The sequence below is a fragment of the Echiichthys vipera genome (genome assembly GCF_963691815.1).
Source record: "Echiichthys vipera genome assembly, chromosome: 10".
Classification (NCBI taxonomy): domain Eukaryota; kingdom Metazoa; phylum Chordata; class Actinopteri; order Perciformes; family Trachinidae; genus Echiichthys; species Echiichthys vipera.
The window spans coordinates 12,460,739-12,479,164 of record NC_139835.1 but is presented as its reverse complement, the minus strand read 5'-3'; the positions used below and the strand labels follow the sequence as shown (position 1 = coordinate 12,479,164).

At 38.7% G+C, this 18,426-nt stretch overlaps 1 protein-coding gene across 1 annotated transcript in view; it reads left to right on the top strand.

Moving 5' to 3' along the window:
- The window catches only part of thsd7ba (thrombospondin, type I, domain containing 7Ba), a gene marked incomplete at both ends in the record, with an annotated part of 152,679 nt that overhangs the window by 77,637 nt on the left and 56,616 nt on the right, over positions 1-18,426 (top strand). Inside the window, 4 exons of the mRNA XM_083921867.1 lie at positions 1,005-1,236; positions 9,152-9,267; positions 10,934-11,066; positions 11,822-11,929. Coding sequence (XP_083777993.1) covers positions 1,005-1,236; positions 9,152-9,267; positions 10,934-11,066; positions 11,822-11,929 — 589 coding nt within the window. The remainder of the gene's footprint in view (positions 1-1,004; positions 1,237-9,151; positions 9,268-10,933; positions 11,067-11,821; positions 11,930-18,426) is intronic.

Genomic DNA, 18,426 nt, shown 5'->3' with positions numbered 1-18,426 from the left:
CAAGAGGAAAATCTGAAAATGGCTGGAGGGCCATCTCTTACTTGTTGCATTTTAAAAATTGCAAAAGACAAATCCTATTCTGCCTTTAAGAAAAAAGCTTGATTTGATTTGATCATAAAACAATATAAAATTAACATTCTTTCTAGGGCCTGACCAATATGGGATTTTTAAGGCAGATACGGATTTTAGTGAGGACAAATTCCCAGATTACTGATATGGCAGCCAATATAGTTAATACGTAATACGTAAATGTTACGTATCAACACATATCAGAAAATATACACGTTGATAGAGATGGATACGGATATGTCTGTGGTAGGCCAATATTGGCTGATAATTTCGGCTGAGCGATAAATCAGTCTGGCTCTAATTCTTTCAATAAAAAATATACAATACATGAGGACAGAGATCTGAAATGACACAAGGGTTTAAAACACAGATAAAACACAAAATGGGAATAAGTAGCCTAAAACAATCCGGCTGTAACTGCATGAAATTGAAAGTGTGATATCACTCATTTAACACATATATTTGGTATTATATGTATGATGTAATTGAACGGTCACCTGTCCACAAAAAGAGAGGAAATAATGTCAGTGAGGTTGAATATAGAACTGTACAGTGTGTGTCTAAAAAAATTCTAGATATATGACAACCAGGATACAGGGAGCAGGTACTGCAAAATATTATTGTGGTGTGGCTGTGTGGGCAGTGTTTGAATTGGCCTGCAAATTATAGTTATTTTTTTGCTTAGTAGCCAGCCAGTCGATGAGCTAATATAATAACAACTGTAACTAGTATTTCAGGTTAAATGTGTTATAGATTATTTGTAAATAACATGTACTCTTCATAATAATGTTGCTTTTTTTGGACTAGCACTAGTTTTATCTTGCTCATAAACAAAGCCAAACCCTGTACTGCCAGCTTATTTTCAGAATGCCAAGTTGTTAGAGATACATATTCGTCTTCATGTCTTTAACTTTTTACTGTGTGTGTGTGGCCAGAAGGGAAGAAGTGCCCAGCAGCTCCAGCCCTGGAGGAGTGGAGAATCTGCAATGACCACCCTTGTATGATGTTCTACTGGGAGGTCTCATCCTGGGGGCCCTGTATTGAGGATGCCTCCATGGATCACAATGGAACCAGCTTCTGGAATGGGACGTCTACCTGCGCCATGGGCGTTCAGATCCGCAAAGTCAGCTGCATGAAGATGAACATTGGACCGGTCATAAGTAAAAGGTAGACTCTGACCATGCACCTCTTATATTGTATCCTAGCAGTATGTGACATGAGTGAGAGTCATTGATAAAATCAGTTTGACTACATTTGGCGTGATTCCACTAGCCCTGTAGAGTGGCCTCCAGGAAAGTTTCAGTCTACGCCCTCTTAAATGGCCTTTCACTGACTGTGTTTCCATTACAAAAAAAGGCCTGAGAGGGATTTAAGAGACTCCGGAGGTGACGTATTACTCTGAATGGGTTTAGGTTGCCGGTGATCCGCTGATCAGTGATACAGCCGCACGTTCTTCCGCCAGAGAAATACAGAATAGTTGTAGTTTAATTTAAAGTGGCCCGTATGATTCACAACATCAACTTATGTACAAGTAACACGAAAACACTCCACTTTAAAGATTTGAGCGCTGTAAAAGTGTTTGTTGACAGACAGGCTGTCACCCCATGTGTGTGTGTCGGAAATTCAATCCAGAATCCGTGCACTGTGTTTTTCTACACCACTGGATAAAAGTGTCTACTCTACCTCGGCGTGTTGTTGTGGCGTCTGTACTACCACACGTCACATCCCGCTGAGAGTTACATCCAATCAGCAACTGGGTATATCTCAGAGGAGAAAAGAGGCCCTGCTCTCAGATAGGGCCTCTTTCTACTCGGTCAAACGGCCTCCTGAGCAACTCACATGCAAATTAGGGGCGTTTTTGGTGAGATTGACCCGTCTCATTCAGGGTAGTCGACCAAAGTGGAAACGCACCTATTGTTTTCTACTGGAATGTCCTAACTGGACGAGAGCGATTGCACATCTATTTATTCCTGTTGTGTGCGTTGAAAGTGCGGCAATACACAAAGAACGGCATGATGTTGAAATGATGAGTTACAAAAACCTAAATGAATGTTTTGTTGTAACTAATCAAGGCCAGATAAGGTAAAACCAGAGGAATATCGGAGGAAATGAGTGTCCCTGCATGTTTGAGCGTGATTTTTCGTGCGTATGTGGATTTGTGGCAGAAAGAAGTTTTTGGGACATAGAAGCCTGTGTGAAGTGACACCGCTCAAATAAGTGTAAGAGACAGCCTCAGTGTGACGCGAGAGTCACTTGCACGCTATAAGAACACGGTGCCTCTTTGGCCTCTACTGTGTATATTCCAAAGAGGCAATGCAATACTTAAATTCAATATAACATTGTAACTCAGTATTGGGATTTTGCACATATAAATGTTAAGGCTTCCAGTAATTTTTCTCCATTGTATGTGAGATGTCTTAACAGTTGTATGTTTTGGGAGGCTAATCAATAAGGTGCCTCCTTCCTTCCTCCTGTTTGTCTTTGGATGGTGTTGAGCCAGATCATAGACTCTATATAAAGATGGATGGCTTAACAGCTCCCCAAATGTGAAGACAATACATCTCGATCACCCACTGGTGGCTGGCTGCAGTTTAGGTTATAAAACCTGCATCCCCCGTGTTAAGGGAGGGGGCATTGGCCAAACGAAAAAAGTATATGTCGTAAACATTTTCCCCAAAGATTGTTTCTGTCATTTTAGGTAGCTGTTATCACGCTTATGTATGTTCAAGTGTTGGCCTGTGGGTGTATTGACGGAACTTTGTGGATGGGGCTCTACTGCTGGCACACTTTTTGCCGTACTTCAGTGCTTCTCCTCCTCTCCCTTAATTTATTTGCTTTGTTAATAATTTTCATTGTTAAAACAAAACTTAATAAAACTGATATAGTAGTGTGTTTCTAAGAAGAAAAGATTTGACCCCCTATCTGAACAACTATAACTGTTAATCAGCCATGGTTTTAGACCATATCACCCAGCCCTGTATATAATTATATGTGTCATATATGCCAACTAAAATGTCTATTCTTGATTTATTATGCTTGTATACGAATGACACTTTGTAACAGAATATTTTCTTTTCCTGTCCCTAACTGATACTGCTATGCTTAGTTCTAGATACTAGAAAATAGGTCCCCAGAGAAAGGAATGATAAAAGTGAGAAGAAAAAGAGCTTTGTAAAATCCAGGGAGGAGTTGAGAGGTGATCATGTTTCGCTCGCAGAAAAATCGCTTAAAATTAAAGATTCCTATAGTGTTTTACTCAGATATATTGTGTATACTTTAACTTACTGACAAATGACCCAGAGGACTTGATACACTGTGAAATTATATCCCCAGAGATTTGTACATTGAGCTCTTTTTTGTACTTTCTGCCTGTGTTTAGGATTTTTTTTTTTAACCTGAGATTCATTTTGGTTATGCTCCACCATTATCTACTGGTCTTTCAGCAATACAATATCAAACACTGCTAAGGTTTTTTGTGCTGTCACTGTAATGATGTTATGGGAAGATAGATTTATAAATAATTCACAAAGTTTGCCCTTCTTTAGCTCGATATATTATTGACAGGGCCATTAAGTGGATTATGGAGAGGCTTTTTTCTTATGAACGTCCTATCTCCCACCACAGCGGCTTTAATGAAAGCTGTCATTTCTGCTCCACCAACAGATCTCGCTTGTACAGTATGCTGCAAAGTCAAACACTTCTTTGCTATTCATATTAAACCACAGTGTTCATTTCATGGAACAGCACCTAACTCATGCTATTCGGTTGACTTTTGCTGTCTTTACATAATGTGCAGTGATGGGGGGGCATCATATAAAACAGCATAGGTTTGGTATAACTTCTCAAGCCTCACATGATTATCCAGAAGACTGATGCACTGTGGTAGTTTCTATGTTTGCTAGAATGTAAAAGGACAGAATAGAGGACGCTTACAATCTTAGAACCCATTGTCTTTTGGGTTTTTTTTGGCATTCATATGCAGATTAATAGAATAAAAAAATCTAATAAAATCTAAACTGTCACCAGACAGGGGTTGATGGGTTCAAAGATTGCATTTCAGTCTGTGGATTTCGCCTCTTTTGCTCTCCACACAGACAGTTTACCTATACGCAACCAAAGCCCACTCAAACGTGATTGGTCAATTACTACTCATTCTGCATCCATATGAAGGTATCTGTTTTTTAGAGATTAGGAAAGTTCAGACTCTGCCATTTTCATTGATTCAACCTTAGTTTATCCTAGAATGTATTTGAAATACAGAAATCTCTTCAATATTTCTAAATCATTCCCATCTGAAGGAGTAGATGCCCCCTAAATATATTTGATGTTGTGATGAATTGATAAGCGTCCAGTCAGCAAACATCTAAGCATTTCAGGTTTAGCAATAATCTCCATGGTGCACACTGGCTCAATGAAAGTGTACTGGGACTTTCTTGATATTAGTAGGGAACCCTCAGCCCTCACATTAGATTGATTTTGTGTTTATTATCTGCTCCCCTCATATATTGAAGATGCAATATCAGAGTTAAGCAGTAGTACATTTTTAAAAATAATTACATACTGTGATGATAATTGTACTCATTCAACTTAAAAGGCCCCTCAAAACAATGTTGACACAATATTTAAGATATGTTTTTTAATTATTTTAGGAGACATGTTATTGTTATTAACTATGGTCAGAGTAGATACAGCACATTGTTTTTACTGGGGTGTAACACTTTTAATATGTAGTAATGATGTTATTAAAGTATTTAACTGGGTTGGTATGATATGAAAATAATGCGTTAGATATTAATTTGCAATTCTAATAATCAACAATACGTGAGAGACATAACATGTTCCCAATCACGTCACAGTCGAACAGCATGGCCTTGACTGTAAGTCTCATTCTCTCATTCTGGGCATACTACACAATATTCCCTCAGCTGCTGCTTTGTGTTGCCATGCCCTCTGGCATGCATCACTGCAAAGAGGGAGAGAGAAGAGGAGGGATAAAGCTGGGGAAGGATGGGGTTTATGTAGCTTGCCTCCTTATGCTTTGGCATACTTTGATCTCATTCCTGTGCATGCTGGCTTTCTGCAGTCGGTAGGATGTGGCACCATACTGGGTCTCTTGTGAGACCTAGATCTGGTTGTCGGGCAAAGGAAGTCACTCACTCTGAAATTAAATTTGGATCCCTCTGTGCATGGATATGTGCGTGTCGGGTATGGGGGGCTTTGGCTGCTTGTTGATGAAGACATGAAAGCTCATGACTTATTTGATTTTACATAGCTGTATTAGTCTGCACCACTTCAAGGTTGCACAGCACAGCCAAAGGCTTCATTACAGATATGTTGTACAACATATGTAGCAGCCTAAATGCGGAGGAAATACTGTATGTGATTATTTTCTCAAAACAAGGAAATTGGTAAAAGTCGGTGAAGTGGGGGTTAAAATTTGGTAATACTGTCCTTGGCGTGGCAGGAATGATTCATTTGTAAGCAGTTTGCATATCCTCACTTTTCTCAGGTTTAATTAGCAACCATGTTGTGGACTGTGATTGATTTTTTTCTCCTAGAACACTCTGTCTCCTTGGTGGCAACAAATGACTTCTATGGCTGCTCTACACATGTGTAAGGGGAGATAAATAGACTCACCTGGTTTCCCCTAACTTTAGCTACTCAGTCCTGGTAACAAATTTGGTAGTTTTAATCCATCCAGTGTATTAAACCTGAAGATGGTAACTTGCTATGGCAAATGTTTATTTTTTCTTTCACATTTGCTGAAACTGTCACTATGTCCTGACGTCTGAGACTTTACCTTCATCTACTGTTCCACTCTGCTCTCAGAGCCCTCTCTGTGTGCACCTAATGGCACCTGTAATTTCAACCATTTCCACAGAAAAACAACCACTCAGCAGGGTCTCTGACACAGTGTCAATAACTGCTCTGAACTCCAATCAAACTCTCAAACTAAGCAGCGCCAAATATATTCTCCTTCTGTTTTGCCTATATATATCGCATTACGTGTTTCAGAAACATATTTTATTGTGCCGTTCAGCTGTCAAATGAGTGACCAAATCGAGCCTACCAACTGGCCAGCCGGACAAACTTTCTCATTTTACAGCTTAAGGGTACACTGAAATATGTTTCTGAAAACATTTTATGGAAATATGCAATACAATAACGTAATATTTGTCTAGCACTTGCTAGTTTCACAATTGATCAGAGTTCATGAGCAGTCATTGACACTGTGTCAGAGACTCCTTGGCTCTGATTGGTTGTCGGTCAGGTTCAGTGGGTCTAGCAGATGACATTTATTTTATTCATTTATTTTATTTACTTATTTATTTCGGGCATGTCAGTTAGATAAATCATCATCACACAGTGTCTTTACAGTTTACAATTCACATGACCGAAAGGGAAAGCGGGAGAAGCTAAAGCTTATGTAGTCCCGCCCCTGTTAGCCACAGAATACATAAACTTCATTATACTATTTTTCTCATGTCCTTTGACATAACTTATTTCATCAGCAGGTAGTAGTAAGAGTTAGAACTGCAGTATAGCTCTAGACAGACAAACAGACACAGTGTCCATATTAGTCTGTCACGAGTGAGCAACAGTCCCGTCTTGTTGCCTGTCGTGTATTTTTTTTTAGTCATCCCTCTCTTCTGCAGCTTTCTCTGTGCTTAGCTTCGCCATATCCTCCCAAGTTGTGGCTACATCAACTCTAGGGATGCAAATTATCGAGTAATTCATTAATCGATAGTTGTTTCATCTTATCGATCATTGATCGATGAATTGATAAGCGGCAATTCTTCTGAGAAGCTGAATTTCCCTCTGAATATGTTAACTGTATAGACCTTTGTAATGGAATTGCATTACTAGGCAACAGCCTTTCTCCTTGTTAATTTTCTGTCAGCTGATGTCGTATTCCTTAATCACTCACTTGAGTGCAGGGAACAACATTAGCTAGCGTATTTCTGAATAGAAATGACCAAATAATACACAGGCTAATAAACATAAAAATAAATTGGGTATTCTCTCTAATTAAGTTTCACAATTTTTGTTGTGCACTTTTGAAGATGCAAAATAGAAGGTAAACCGACAGCACCATCGCTGTCATGACAGTACAATATTAAAAATATAAACCATACATTCAGAATCAGAGGTGTGACGAGACGATACGTGATATTATGACGAGATTTTAACACTAAACTTTAACACTAAAATTTCAGTATTTTCTTAATAGAGAGGTGGATTTTAGCAGAGAACTGTGGTGGTGCTGCAGGTGTCTTTGCACAGTACTTATATTAGCTGCGTTGTAGCCTATAGTACTCACGGAGGTAAAGAATAACAGTGGCACTGTCTATAACTTATAGCCTGATGTTATTGAGCTGCGGGAGCTCACGTCTTAAAGTGGCTCCATACTGCACTCCGTTTTTGCCTCTTCATCCTGTCAGTGTACCACTTCTCTTTTGTTTTGTTGTTGTCGTCAGAGAACTGCTTGGCTTGTGTTCCCGCATGTGCGTTAAGTACGTCTGGCGTCAAGCGCGCCCTCACGTTGACTGGCGGGGAATTATGTGTTCAATGCACAATTTATGGCAATTAATTGCAAATAATTTATTTCAATCGAGTAATTTCGTATCGACAATTAATCGATAATCGATTAAGTGTTTGCATCCCTAATCCACTCGTATCCTTGCCACATACTTGTGGATTGCGGAGATGTCAGAGCGCATCTTGGTTGTCTGCCTTCACACTGCTCTGTTCCGTGGCGATATTTCTCAGCTTCCGGTTTTGCATGAACATTCCCAATCCTAAGGCGAGCATTTCAATTGTCATGAACGCGAATATGTTCACAACTTCAACATCCACACCCAGTGCGCCAAGGCACACGACTCTCCGCTTTTCCCATCCATCCAGGATGTACCTGGCCAGAAAGATCCTATCCGGGCATGCAGGTTCACAAGAACCCGCACGGCTTGTTGAGAACACTCTGTCAATGTCATTCAATGACCAGCTTAGCCGCTCCATCTTGAACCAATTGATTCTCCTTAGTGTCTCGATTTACAGGACCCAGCTGAGTTCTTCAGTAGTGTCTGTGTGGTCTTTCACGATGTACCAGCTTACCGTATTACCGTCTTTCATCTGCACATTCTCGTTACAGAAAAAGAAAAAAAAACAAGAGTATTTCAGAAAATATGAAAACAATATTTTTATTTACACTTACCAACTGTAGCCTTAAGTATAAGTTCATTATAGGTAATACAATACAATGTCAGTCGGCAAAACCCTATTGGAATTTCTAGGATTATTTTCTTATTCAGGCAAATTGACTGCATTTTTAAGAGGCTAAAAGTGTCTGAAAACTCACCAAACTTTGCACACCTGTCAGAACGGGAGAAAAAATGTATATGTCCCCGTGCTCAGGTTTAATAAAATGGCTTGATAGCGCCCCTTAACCTGACTTGTCAGATGGTTTGTTTCACAGAACAATCTGCGAAGGCTTCATTGGAAACTGGAAAAGGACAGGTACTTTAAAAACATACCAGCTGATTGCTGGCAGCTGATTGGACGATCTATCTTTCAAACCCTCGCTGAAGTTAATCAGGACAGAGAGCAAGAACTCTCCAGTTCTGATAAAACTGATGATATTGCAGCAACTAAGCTAACTTCTATAGGAGCTGCCATTTCGAATGAGCAGTCGCCTCTTGTGTCATCAGCCTTATGTGGCATAGATCATTAGACAGACTTAGATAACATAAAGATTATTGGGGTTTCAAATTAACAATGTATTGTTAACCACAAAATACAGGCACATTGTGCTTTTAAATTGCAGGATATTTATTCTTTTCATAGAGCAATATTTTTACTGGAAATTGAATGTGTGAGAATACTGTAATTTTTTTTATTTGTCCCTTCGAGTGTGGAAGCAGGGGGCCATATAATCAATCAGGTTTTCTGTGGGGATATATGTGATGTCAAGGACAGGGCAGTTGTTTCACTGCACTGTCCTGTTAACAGCGTGACTCAGGACGTTTATCATTCATCGCCTGGGGGATGAGGAGAATTTAAGACCACCATTTGTGTGTATGTTTAGGTGTTCAGAATCTGCTCGTCCAGAAACCGTCCGAGCCTGTTTTCTTCCCTGCAAGAAGGACTGCATTGTGACACCCTTCAGTGAATGGACAGCCTGCCCATCAACCTGTATGCCAGGTATCTCTTACCATGAACTTTCTCTATTTAGTAATGTCTGTCTAACAGCTTCACAATATTTTAGAACACCTCCTAAAAGCACTGCAGGTGGCAAGAGGTTTTGTATATTGGCAACCTTTTTTATATAAAACTATATGTTTTTATCTGTTATCACTCTTTTGTAATCTTAAAATGCTCCTGTGTATGGCACACTAAAATGTAAGTAAAGTAAGTAATGTAAAAGAAATCCACCAGATGTTAAAACTCATCAATATTTAGTTCTCATATATTTCTGATTAAAGTCTGACCAATCATTTTATCTGGTCCGAATAAAATTATTTGTCCAGCTTCTTGCCTGTCAAAGTGGAACCTCCTCCTAGCAAATACTCCAAATTCGCTAATCGTAGGTTCCACTTTGACAAGCATTCAAGTGCACTTGCCTAGTTGGTGGTCCAAAACTTCGGACTTCCCATTGCACTCAAACGCAGCATTTCTCTCAGCACAAGTTTCAGGGGAGCATCAGAGGTCAGGCAGGGGGAAGAGGGTGGGACTTGCTGTGAGACATGCAAGAACAGTAAGAACTGCTTTAATTACATACCTGTGTAGTACTAAGTAATTAAATGCTTAGTCAGTTGAAAGAAAATCAATAGCTAACCATTCTGATTGTGTACATATTTACTGGTTTTCTATTAAAGTAAACTTTAAAATAAACTCACACAGGACTTTTATCCAGAAAAGTGCTGTTCGTGGCCTGTGTTAAAACCATGACTTTACATAACGTACATAATCTATGTCACATACCTAACTTAAATTAGGTATGTGACATCCACTTTTTCTAAACCTAAATTTAAGTAGTCTGGTTGCCTATACCTAACCAAGTACTTATGTTTCAATTCACTCTAACCTCATGTTTTAAATAGTGACCGCTGCAGATTCCCTAAGAACATAATTGAGAGTGTTTTTTTCACGGTTTAGAAACATTGTTTTTAGGAGAGAGGGTGGTTACATTATCAATAAATAATATGAGGAATTATAAGGAATAAGAGGCACACATGTTAAAGTACTACAATGCCAACAAAGATGTCTAAAAATTCAAAATGGTTCCATTTAAATATGTTCTCCCGTGATGTCTCTAGTGTATTCAATGATTACATTCACGTGTAAATGACAGTTTTAACTGTCCATTACGTTATGCTGGCATATCAAGAGGAAAATTGAATTTTAATGGGTTTCAATTGTGTACTGTGAGTATCTTGGAATTTAAAAAAATGTGTAATTGTTTCTAAAAGAATTGAGCAGGCATCTTGTCTCCTTAAATATGCTGTTGTCCGTTGGGTCTGCTGCCGATGTAATCACTTTCTCAATTGCGCCATTTTTAATGTTTGGTAATTAGTGTTGTGTAATGAGCCTTGGCGCGTGAGCCAAATGAAGCCATTTCAGTGTGGTTTGTCCGAATACAGACTGCAGTGAAGTGGAGGACATCACGGTCACAAGGGCAAGCTAATCAGGATCAGCTCAACTTGAGATATTAGACAGCACTGGTGATATTGTGTCGCCAGCTATTTGTCTTCATATAATTTTACATTCTCTTCCTCCAGGAAAACATTCACTTTAATACTTTAACTGTGCAACTAATCTGCCTCTTGAATGCAGCCTGTTTGTGAAGATTGTGTTTCATGTTCTACAGAAAATACAACTGCCGCCACACAGTCTCGATACAGAACCATCATTCAGAGGTCTGCTAATGGAGGTCAAGAGTGCCCCGACACACTGTATGAAGAAAGAGAGTGTGAATCACTTCCTCTGTGTCCAGTGTATAGGTAAAAGCACCATTTATAACCAACCATTTTCCTCCATTTCAAGGGTAAGGACAACTGTGCATTATTGTTAAGAAATACTTGAGATGTCTGCATGTGCTTTTATAATGGAAATAAAGCAACACTTCACCCTCTAAAATGACCATTTGTATATAAATTAGTAACCAAGTGTTGCTTGTTATCGTCACATTCCTCAAGGGTGAAAAGACATTTTAAAAAAAAGGTCTTGATGCATTGAAGTAATAGGGGACTGCATTTAACCGCAGCAAAACTATATCAAAACAAAATCTTACTGTTACTTAACCTTACCTATTATTTGAAAAGGTATGAAAAAAACAAGGAAAAAAAACAAAGATAACTTGCATCAGTCTCCATACCTTCCTTTTTAAAGTCAGGATAACATCCCACAATTACTGTATATATACTGTATATTACTGTATGCTTGTGACTGTCAATTAATTCATGATTTTATATGCCATCTAATTTAATTCTTGAGACATTGAAAAGACATTCAAGCACAGTAACAACAAAATTAAATCACTTTGTGTTCCCAATTGGGCAAATCTGTCTTTTGATTGCAGCAACAGTGAACACAAGTTGTAGTTTGTCCTGCCTATATAGAAGTTGGACGTTGGCTGCATGTGGTCTAGATCACCAATTGCAAACCAAATACAGAACAAACTTTTCCTGTTGTGTTAATAAAGCTCAAATAACACAATGTTTAGTTAAAGTTTTTCTGTCTTCATGCTCCCATGTAGTTGGAGGACACACAAGTGGCACACCTGTAGTTTGGTTCCAGATTCCGTTCGACGTGGATTATCTGCACCAGGAGAAGCCTGTGGAAATGGGTTAGAAACAAGAGGCAAGTGTTTTCTGTCTGTTCTAACCTATTATCTACACTTGACAGCTGCTGAGACATCACCATTTTAAGCTTTGCTCCTCCATCTATTTATTATCCTTGTTTAATGAGACCTAATAGCCCTTTCAGAACTGCTCCTTTAACAAGCAAGTGATGGAAACATAAAAGATGGAGGCAATTTGTCCAGAAAGTGTAACGAGATGAACCTTTCCCTCTGTTGTCTTGATGATCTCATCACAGCACTGGATTCGTATAAATGAATGCAGCAAGTCAGATCTTAGAAACAATCAGCCTTCTTACACACAACACACACAAGTCTTGGACTCACACAATAACGTTTTAAAATGTATTTGGCTCATACAACAGTGCCCAGCTTTTGATGAAATGATGAATAAGTGCTTAATGACTTGAGGATCTGTAATTTATAGTCTGCAAATTGAAAATACACTTTCAGAAACACGATACATTCATAATGTAACACAATATTGATTTATGATTCATTGTCTTGTAACAAAAGCAACCACTGTAAGATCACCTTTTTATGTGTTTATTTTGCAGTTATTTAACACTAAAATTTTTTAGTTGAATGTGGATTGTTGGGATAACAATCTACAGTATCATCACTAATTTGTTTTAAGCTCTATAATCTATAACTATATTTATAAACAGACATTGCAATTTTTTTTTTGATACTTGTTTGGCTAGTATTGCTTTTATTTAAATCCAATTAGCTAGTTTTAAGATAATTTACTATATTTATTTTTACTGCTAAACACAGATTAAAGATAACTAAAAGGTTTATTCTTTCTCACTGACATTTTAACTTTGGAACAGTTTTTTGTTTTTAGTGCCACCATTGGTCAAAGTCAGAGACTATGTAAAATATGGACATCTCTCATGTTTCATGTCAGGTGGTAGTAAATGTACAGTGTCGTTTTGTATGTGTAAATGTTGCAGCTCCTCAATACCATCATTTGAGGCCGCTCATAATTGTCTGTTTAACAAAGTAACATAACACAATATCACTTTCAGTGAGTAATCCAAGACAATAAAATTGTTGAAAATAGCATAAATAGTATATTGTTGAATTCTTTAAATTCAAGCAGCCCTCAAATATTTGATACAAACATTACAGCTTAAATTCATGGGGCATGGACCTGCCGCAGGCGAGGCAGAGCAGTTGTTTTTTTTTTACCCACTGCATAGACTCTGTAGCTTGAAGGTGCTGCCAGCTTCACTGTGTGTATATTGAGTTTTGCCAAGTGATAATGCCGTTAGTTATGCAGGGTTTGAAGTGTAGGCAATGTGAACTGGTATTCTATTAATTAACTGGATCGTTTTAACAACAGGATCATACATACACATTGATTTTATTTATTTATTTTAATATGCAATGTCAAAACACCCACAAGGTTGCTCTGCTGTGTTATATTGCCTCTGGTACAATGAGGTATCTATCCTAATCATTTTAAAACAGATTGTACTGTTTTTTGTTTTTTTTACAAAGTTCTATGTAGTTTTGAACCGTTGGAGGGTTGAACAGCCAGATAAAACAACTGAGTTGAGGCACAAGTTGCTATGGTCCGTGTATCAGCTTCAGTTGGATATTATGGACGCTCTCTGCTGTGTCCATACCCCATGTGTTTTGACAGTAACCATGTCATATGATATGCTACTTCAGTACATTTTAATAACAAAGTAGTAATACTTTATTTATTCTGAAATACTGTTTTTTTTTATTGTTCATAATTTTATAGAATATCAGCTGTGGTTATACCACTGTCATACTAGCATGTTTTTTTAAATAACCAACAGTAACCTTTATTTTGGAAAAGAAAAGCAGTGAGCAACATTAGAGAACACTTTCGGATACCTCCCAGTTATTGGTGTTAATCTGTCACTTGGTGACAACTTTCTTAATTGTTGGACACACCCTATTAATCTGGCAGCTCGCCTGGTTACTTTGCAAGATGACGAGCGGCTCTAAAGTGACTGAAACCCCGCGACAGCAGGTTGTCCAGATACAGGCCAAAGAGATGAACCTCTCAGCCATCAGAGAGAGGTTGGGTGTTCCAAGTCTGTGATTTCAAGAATATTGAAACATTACAAGGACGCGGATTCATCTAAGTCCCTCAAAAAGGCCGGTCCATGTAAAACAAGTGGACGAGAGGACAGGATTATGTGAAGACTCTCAATGGAGAATCGGTTCAAGACTGCAGCTGGAGTTGCTTGCCAGTTCAGTGCTGAACAGGACAAGGATCTGTCTCTGCACACAGTGTCTCGCTTTTTAAGACAATTTGGACTGAAAGCCCAATCTGCAGTGACCAAACCTCTCATCAGCAGAAAGAATAAAAAGACTAGACTTGCCTTTGCTGAGGAGCATGTTGTGTGGACAGATGAGAACTGGTCCAGAGTGCACTTGAGTGATGAGAGGACGTTCAATTTATTTGTGTCTGATGGGAAACATAATGTTCAGGGTAGGACTGGGGAAAGACTGAACCCAAAGTGTGTAAAGAAGAGAAGAAGTGTTAAATCTGGAGGAGGAAGTGTCATGGTTTGGGGGATGTTTTCTGCAGCAGGAGTTGGTCCTCTTCTACAGCTACATGGCAGGGTGAATGCAAATGTGTATGTGACATGCAATACCTTCACGGCAATTGTCTCCCAATCAGCTTCAATTTTGACTGACAAGAAAAGACAATGCCCCCTGTCACACTGCAAATCAGGGTAAGCAGTCCCTTGAAGCTAAGAATATTGAACCAATGAATTGGCCGACCCAGATTCCAGATCTAAACCCCGTAGAGAATCTCTGGAAAATCCTTGGTAACAAAGTAATGTCTAAGAAACCCACTACAGTTACTGAACTGTGGAAGAAACTGAAGAAGAATGGACCAAAATCAAACCAGAGCAGTGTTAGAAACTAGTGATGTCCTGTGGGCACAGATGTGCTGAAGTCATTTAAAGCTCTGGCCTCTACACTTCTATTCATTTTTGACTCCTAAAGCCTGAAGAAAACATTGTTTAAATCTTCTGTTCAGACAAAGTGGTTACCGTTCTCTAATTTTGCTCACTGTTTTTTTTTCACAAAATAAAAGCTTTTGTTAAAGTGTCTTGGTTATTTAAAAAAACATGCTATTTGTTTTCTACTTCTCCAGTATATGTATTGTACTGTGTCCCTGTGATTGTCAACACTAATTGATTGTGCTCTGTGAGTGCGTGCATGTGTTGTATGTTTTTTGGGCTGTGCAGATTACTGTTTACTGTTCTTCATGAAGAACTGTGTTTCTCTTAGTGGAGTTGTGAAAACAACTACGATTGGCCCAAATCGTTACAGAGCCAGAGTGTTAATTGGATCATTTCAGACTCGTTTAGAGGAGAGCAAATGCCCCAATAAATCCCAGAAACTGGCTGTTCTATCTAATTTACTGATGTGATTCGTGTGAAGTTTGCAGTGGCTTACTGTGCCGCCTTGACAACTTTCCAACATTTCTGCTCTCACCGCTGCTCGCTTTCACTTGGCAGTATAATTATGACTGACATTTCTCATGTGGATTTCTGTGACTTTTTGGTGAGGAAGGGAAAAGTGTCTGTAGTGTTCCCAGGTTAAGAGCAAGCCTCATTGACCTTTAGAGCTTCCTATTTGAATATGATTAGAAAAGACTAAGTTAAATACCTGTGACATTTACAAAACTGAAGTATGGGTTTGGAATCTGCGGTCTGTAGAAACACTGAATCTGAATACAGATTTGAAGAAACAAAGAATTTATCGAGGGTTTACTTTTACTCAGTGGAAGGCTGAATGAAATTAAATGAAAAGGACATATAAATGTCACAGTGGGGCAAAATTAGGACATAATAATTGGAAATAGAGCCGTATTAGGGTCATGGCCATTGGATAAGGGCATATCATAGATTTAATGACAGCAAGTTGTAAGGAGTTTCTCAATTTCTCATTTATGTTATTCATTGACATGTAAGAGCTCTTTAGATGCTAACCTCCACCCACACTCAACAACAATCAATGTGTAATGCAATCTGATTAAGATAATCATCCATCTGGTTATATTATAAAGACGCAGCTTTATTTCCTTTTATTGTGTTCATGTAATTACTCTTGCAGTTTCCCTGTAATGATGATTTTAACACCACTTAAGTCTAATTACACGCTATGCTTTATTCATTTTTCATTTTCCCTTTTGGAACACCTGTTGATTTTCTGTTTTACTGTTTCAAATTTAGATTTCCTTCACATAAATTTAAGTTCCGCTCATAATATTCAACACTGTGTTATTCTCCATGTCCCATCCTGTGGGAAGGGTGTGTCAGTAATCCCTATAAACAAATATTGCATATGGATGTAGAATCTTCAGGCAACCAATTGTAGTCATTTAATATTCATGTTTGAGCAGGCTTTGGTTGCATCACGGAAAACAGTCCATGTGAAGAGCAAACGAGGTGGAACGCATTGACCGTCATGTGATCACGGAGCCCACTTGCTATGGTCTGACGACGATTTAGTGTTTCATTAGCTTTTTCTTGTTAATCTCCCTTGACTCCACCTCCATTCTCACATTTCTCTGTTTAGCATCCGCCGTTACTCACCAGTTAGACATATTCGTTGCCATCTTTGTGTAAAACACAGTTCTTCTTCTTCTCCCTCGGATGTTGGTTTTCTTCTTGTTTCACGTGTGCTGTATGATAGACACGTCATCAACAAGTCCACTTGTTTGCTTTAAAGTCTCCGGACAATGAGCTGCTCTATTCACACATGGGCTCTACTGAATGTTACACAGACTTCTACTAGGGAGCTGACAGGTTGAAATGTCTGTTTGATGTAATTTGTTATCCACATACAGCTCCTTATGGTCCTTTTGTCTAGATAGATTTTGTCTTTTCAGGTTTGAAGCACGTGCGGAAAGGGCTTTTATATCTTGGGTATTATACTGAACTCGGGGCTGATCATATTATTATCTACAAGTATGTTTTTGCATCATCAGTGACATTTTGGCTGAAATAACATTTACTGAGAGGCAACACCAGGCACACAGCCACTGTAGAAACCTCTTTCATTATTCAGGTTGCCAGGTTAGCTTTCCTGGGATAATTATTGCACAGGAGTTTTGTTGGAAATTGGAACCTTTTGTAGAAATACCGCGCAGCCCTGAGGAACTGGTACGTGGCTAGTGATGATGAAACATTCAAATTGCAGTTACAGAACAGCTCAATTACCAAACAGGGATTTTCAGCCCAGTTATGATCAGTCACATGGCTCAGGTGTTTACTGTAAGGTTAGAATCAGTGCTACGTTTCAAACACAAGCATTTACAAAGCCAATATGCCCTTGGCTTGAGTTAATGCTTTCTCCTATCTCATTGTGTGTCTGGCCCCATGCCAGATGGACTGCATGTTAAGTGAATGCAGATGTCTGACCAAGTGAGGTGAGGGTTGTGGTACAATTGCTGACCTGACAAGTCGGAGCTCACAGATAAGAGGCGGTACTAAATAAGACAAGATTTGAGAAAATGAATCCTAACCTTGCCAAAGGGAAATCTTTCACTAAATAGAACAGGCAACCCTGAAAAGCCTGTATGAACTTGCAGTTGATAACCGGAGTGAGCAATAAGCCAATGGATTTCACACTAACTACAACACACCGTTTAAATTGAGCCAACCTTGCAGCTCATAACCAGCTGGATGTGTTATATGCCTCCCTGAGTAGAACTGGAACTCTTTTGAGAAATGATTCAATACAAAATGAGTCATGTTGATGATCTTTTGCTGCAGAAAAAACGTGACTTAATGATGAATCCAATTCCCATTACTCTTCCCACAGCACCACATAGAAGAACATTACACAAGCAGTGGACTAGAACACAAAGATTCTGTTTAATGGGAGTGGTTTTAAAGGGAACGAAAAACTAGTATTTTAAAGTAATGATAAAAAATTAAACATGTTCTGAGTCAGATTAGTCTCACTTAATCGGACTGAAAAAAACTATCAATTAAAAGGGGAATTTGATTTTATATGATATGATTTAAAAAGAGTAATAAACCTCTTCAAAGCTTGTCTTCTCAACTGCAACCTCACCTTTCTAAATAACTGTATAATTAAAGATGATAAAGGGCAATGGCAGAGATACTGTGACAAAATGTGTTAACATTTGTGAGACATGATATGAAAGGCCACACAAATGGGCTTGGGTGACCAGAGGCTTATATAATTCTGTTACAAATGGATGGCCCCCAGTTCAAAATCAGAATGTCACTACTTGCAGTTCTGGGCATTTCAAATATACTGGGCATGACAGAATGGGATTGGCACTGGTGGAGTAGGTAGTTTTACCATTCAAGGTAAATGGATAGAATTAAATGCCAGTAGGGATGTGCAGTTATTTCCAGTGGTGCTAATTGGACTGATACTGTAGCAGCTGTTAATGATTAGTTGTTTATTAAACAGGTTTGTTGAAGGGAAAATAAAATTCCCACAAACGTTGCAAAAGAAATGCA